The sequence below is a fragment of the Eschrichtius robustus genome, chromosome 16 (assembly GCF_028021215.1).
Source record: "Eschrichtius robustus isolate mEscRob2 chromosome 16, mEscRob2.pri, whole genome shotgun sequence".
NCBI classification, from domain to species: domain Eukaryota; kingdom Metazoa; phylum Chordata; class Mammalia; order Artiodactyla; family Eschrichtiidae; genus Eschrichtius; species Eschrichtius robustus.
The window spans coordinates 39,642,091-39,647,060 of record NC_090839.1 but is presented as its reverse complement, the minus strand read 5'-3'; the positions used below and the strand labels follow the sequence as shown (position 1 = coordinate 39,647,060).

General features: G+C 45.0%; 1 protein-coding gene across 1 annotated transcript; it reads right to left on the bottom strand.

Moving 5' to 3' along the window:
• Positions 1 to 1,716: 1,716 nt before the first annotated feature.
• LOC137750491 (adenosine 5'-monophosphoramidase HINT2-like) lies at positions 1,717 to 2,464 on the bottom strand. The gene is made up of 2 exons (XM_068524833.1): positions 2,377 to 2,464; positions 1,717 to 2,117 (listed from the first exon to the last, which is right to left on the bottom strand). The coding sequence occupies exons 1-2, from the start codon at positions 2,462 to 2,464 to the stop codon at positions 1,717 to 1,719; spliced, it is 489 nt and encodes a 162-aa protein (XP_068380934.1).
• Between the last annotated feature and the right edge of the window lie 2,506 nt (positions 2,465 to 4,970).

Here is a 4,970-nt window from a genome sequence, read left to right as displayed (position 1 = left end):
TTCAACCAGGTAAACATCTGCCCTGGCCAATAGACACTTCCATTTTCTTCCTCAAAGAAAGTCTTGAAAGAGTTCCCCCATTCTTGGATGGTTGTCACTCTTCACTGAAGGGCACAACTTTGTTTGCTCTGTTTCCTATAGCCTATGTCCCAAGTGCTCTATGCCATTGGGAAGTCATCTCTAATAACATCTGTACACCAAGTCAGAACACCTTTGCTTCAGCTTGTCCTCTACCGCTGCCATTTTAGAGGTGACAGATGCAAATATTTGACCTCAATTGACCTCAGTAGCTTGCATCCAGTAGACACCCAACAAATACTTGTGTAATTAAAATCTTCCCTCTTAATCCTCCCCCACTAAGGCACTCAAGACTGTATAGCACAGTACTCTAAAAAATTGTCTATCTATCTAAGACTGTTTTTTAAAAGGGTGAAGGAGGTGGAGAGGAAGGAAGAGAAGATTAGGGTTGTGGATGTTTTGCCATGAAAAGCCAGGGACTCTTATATCTGTTGGAAAAGAAGACATGAGGATAAAATGGTGGGCACTTAAATAGAATTCCATCTATTTTATGCCCAGGTTCAAGACATTATTTGATGTAGATGAGAAAGCATAGAACCTTAAGCCATTTCCAGGAAAATGACAGGAGAAGAAATACCCAGGGTGCTAGATGAGTTACTTAACAGGGGAGATTGACAAGTCAAATGGTCAAGTACTTGTAAATAGTCCAGGGGTTCCCTGAACCAGACAGGCTTGAATAATATCAGCTCCTTGGCCACTGGCCCTCATATAGCTCATTTCCTACTGAGCAAGATGGCCCTGCATTCAACAAGGGAGAACCAAATCATGCAGAAAGTCAGTTTACTGGCAAAGCTTCCAGAAAGGAAGACATTTATCAGTAAGATAAGAAAACCTAAAATTTCATTGATTTAAAATTGAGGGTGTTGAGAGTAGGACGAATTTTACTAAAACATGATTTGAAAGGATGATCTTGATTTACTTCAGAACCGTGCATAATTAAGCTAAGATTATAAGTTACTTTCCCTCAAGCGTTGAAAAATAGAAAAACACTATTAGTGAAACATAATGTTCAAAGTACATGGCAAAGAGTTGGCTCTTTATAAAATTTTTATTACATCCTGTTTATTGGGACACTAAAAACTCATCCTGTTCCCAAACCTAACATCATGGTCAGAATTCTGATATTCATAAGAAATGTAATGAACCTTCAATATTTAGTTTATAACTAGGGGATAGGGAGAATGAACAGTTCTACACAGGAAAAATAATATGAATTATTCAGAAGAAAATTCTCCATAATCTTCTCTGTTTCCACATATTTGTAACTGATATAGCTTCAGGAAGTAAAGAAGTTACACCCATCCTAGTTTTAACTGAAAAGGCCCATGGCATTCTGGGAGTAGTCTCTTTGTATCAGTGTTACTCTGGGGAACACAACAGATCCTGGGTAGTACCAGTCATTGGGAGATCAACCAAATTGCTAATTCTCTACCCCAAGGAAGTTGTCTAATTAATGTAAAAGTCTCCAGTGTAACACATTCCATCATCCTAAAGTTATAAAAAAAAAGGGATAGCTTGCTTGCTTTTATTTATTTATTTATTTATTGAGGGAGAGCAAGTTTATTAGCATCACAGGGTGCCGTTTTTCCCCACCCCAACCAAGCTTCCAGGTCTGGGGTCCTTGGTCATTTGGTAGGTTCAACCTGGAGGCCACTGCAGCTGTCGGCCCCCAAGTACGTGAATGTGCAGGTGATAAACACATTGTGCGCCCAGCTCCCCATCGTTGATCACAAATCGGTAGCCATCTCCCAGCCCCCCAGCCTTTGCTGTCTTCTTGGCCACAAGGAGAAGGTGTCCTAGAAGCTTCCGGTCTTCTTCCTCAACCTGGCTAATGCAAGGAATGGGCTTCTCAGGAATGACCAGAAAGTGCACAGGAGCCTGAGTGGCCGCGTCACGGAATACGAGACACTGCTGGTCCTCATACAGAACGCCAGCTGGGAGGCTTCGATCCAGGATCCAGGAGACGGTTGGAGCTGCTCCCCGAGGAGCTGCCTTCTGGGCCTTGGCCACTTCATTCCCATCAGTCACACCTGCAGCTCCTCGGACCCTGTGTCGACCTCGATGCCTGGGCCTGTGCAGGCCGTCGTCCATCGCTGGTTCATTTCTCCCGCGGCGAGGCTTTAAGAGAGGCTGCCGCGACCACCGGTCCGACCTCACCGCACAGCCCTGGAGCCTGCGCCTCGGGAGGGTCAACGTTCCCGGCAGGGCTGCGCACGCCGTGGGGAGCCGGGGAGGAACGCGGCCCCCGGCCTTGGAGGGCGTCAGAGCCGCGGGACCCCTTCCTCGCCCCACGGCCACCTCTCACCTGCGCCCTCCGCGGCCCCGCCACCGCCTCTGCCCGGCGCGCCCCGCAGAGCCCGGCGGCCAGCAGTATGGCCGCCGCCATCTTCCCCTCGGCCGCGCCGGGATCGCTTTTCAATTTCAAAATATCTTAATAAGAAAGTTTTCTTAATTAATAATAAAGGTGGTACAGGCAGCAAGGAAAATAACATAGGAATGAAATTTTATTTATGCAGAATTCACTTATTAAGTATATACTTTGTAGTCTGTGTTCTAGACAGAAACACAGGTTAATATGCCTGATCTTTTTTCTATTCTCTTTGTATGTACTTTTTGCAGCCATCTCTGTCACCAGGGCTGTGCCACCATAGAATAACGTGTATGTTCTTGGCCTGACTAAATGAGGCACAGCTGTGACGTAGGTTAAGAAGGAAACAGTGGAAACGTGAATAGAAGGAGCACAAAATTTTGCATGTTAAAAAAATCTTGTAATAACCTATAGATGAAAAGAATCTGAAAAAGAATATATATATGTATGTATAACTGAATCACTTTGCTGTACACTTGAAACTAACACATTGTAAGTTAACTATACTTCAATTAAAAAAAAAAACCTTAAAACAAAATGAGTCACAGACATCTAAAGAATATATTATTTAAAGAAGACAAAAACTAAAGAGGTTATAGATTTGGAAAAGAGCAGAGGAGAGAAACAGTTAAAGGAACCGAGATTGGCCCCTCAGGATGGCTAAGTAATATATGGAGTGTTATTAGATCAAAGTTCTCCATCTCTGAGGAGAAAACAACCAAAAATTGGCTTTAAGTCAGTCCAGAAAGATGTCAGCTTAGTTTTTAGGATGAATTCTTGGTGCCTAAGTTGATACGTATCATATTAGGTTACAAAGAGAAGTCTTGTAATCTCGCTCCCAGGAGATGCATGGATGTGAGACAGGAAAGCCCCAGTAACATGCATGACCATGTCGAGTGGCTGATTCACCCAGAGGGACACACTAGAAGACTTCCCGGGTTTCTTGCAGGCTCAGGATTTTCTAATAATTCAACCAACGTGAGGCTGTCGAAGCAACTGCTCTGCCCCGCGTTCAGCAATTTTGGCAAATCCCAAATACTTTTTCTTCATACAAATGAGGTTAACAGCAAGAACAGATTTTACAAGGACGTTTTACAACCAATCAGCACCTCACCGAATGGAATAAATACCTGCTTCTTTCTCAATGTAGTAAATGGCTGGACATAGTTTACCATACAGCCAGAGCTCGGTGCCATTAAAAGAACTGGTGGAAAAAGTACCACGTATGGAGCAACCATGTAGGTAAGTCAGCATTTTGGAAAGAGAGTTAGTGGCCCTGGTGTTCCCAGGGGAGGTTCACTGGATTCTTTTAACCAAAGTCAATCTGCCAAGTTGAGGAAACACAGGGTCAGCCTTAATGCTTTTGGTCCCAAGGGAAAGTTGTCCAGTTGCCAGAACATGAACAAGAAAGAGGAGGAAAATTATCTCCTTTTCTGTCCCTGCTATGAGCAGTGATGAGAAGAAATGGATTCTATGGGAAGTTCTGCAAAGAGAAAGCCTTCTGCTTATTTCTCACTCTCTCGGTTGAGACTTGCTCCTGCCACATGAGAGGGGCACTCATGGTACCACAGGCTGATAGGAATAAAAGAAATTCAGAAATTATCCAACTTAAAAAAAATATAGGACTTCCCTGGTGGTGCAGTGGTTAAGAATTCACCTGCCAATGCAGGGAACACGGGTTCGAGCCCTGGTCTGGGAAGATCCCACATGCCGCAGAGCAGCTAAGCCTGTGCACCACAACTACTGAGCCTGTGCTCTAGAGCCCATGAGCCACAACTACTGAGCCCGCGTGCCACAACTACTGAAGCCCACATGCCTAGAGCCTGTGGTCCGCAACAAGAGAAGCCACCATATTGAGAAGCCCGCGCACCGCAATGAAGAGTAGCCCCTGCTAGCCACAAGTAGAGAAAAGCCCGTGTGTAGCAACAGAGACCCAACGCAGCCAAAAATAAATAAATAAATTTATAAAAAGAAAAATGTATATATAGATATACAAACACACACATCTCAAAACACCCCACCAGCCAAAGAAGACCGGGCACTGAAATGAAGCATCCTGCTTCCTCTCCAGGCCAACATTTCCCGAAGAGATACCGCATCTCTCTGTTCAGAAAGAGATCTGTCATCCGCCTTAATTTCTGGGCTTCCAGAGAGCTTTTGACTCCACTGCAATTATGCCTTAAAAATCCCACACCCATTTTGTGTTCTAAGCCATGGAATTTTTTAAGACAGTTAAATCAGAAACCTTGGGACCGGGGCTTCCCTGGTGGCACAGTGGTTAAGAATCCGCCTGCCAATGCAGGGGACACAGGTTCAAGCCCTGGTCCAGGAAGATCCCACATGCTGTGGAGCAACTAAGCCTGTGCGCCACAGCTACTGAGCCTGCGCTCTAGAGCCCGCGAGCCACAACTACTGAGCCCATGTGCCACAACTACTGAAGCCCGTGCGCCTAGAGCCTGTGCTCTGCAACAAGAGAAGCCACCACAATGAGAAGCCTGCGCACCACAACAAAAGAGTAGCCTCC

What these genes read in the sequence shown, in the direction of transcription:
- LOC137750491 (XM_068524833.1), bottom strand. Translation starts at nt 2,464, where the DNA reads ATGGCGGCGGCCATACTGCTGGCCGCCGGGCTCTGCGGGGCGCGCCGG. An exon ending in GCGGAGGGCGCAGGTGAGAG is followed by an intron (nt 2,118 to 2,376) that starts GTGGCCGTGGGG and finishes ACAGGGTCCGAG; the next exon opens with GAGCTGCAGGTGTGACTGAT.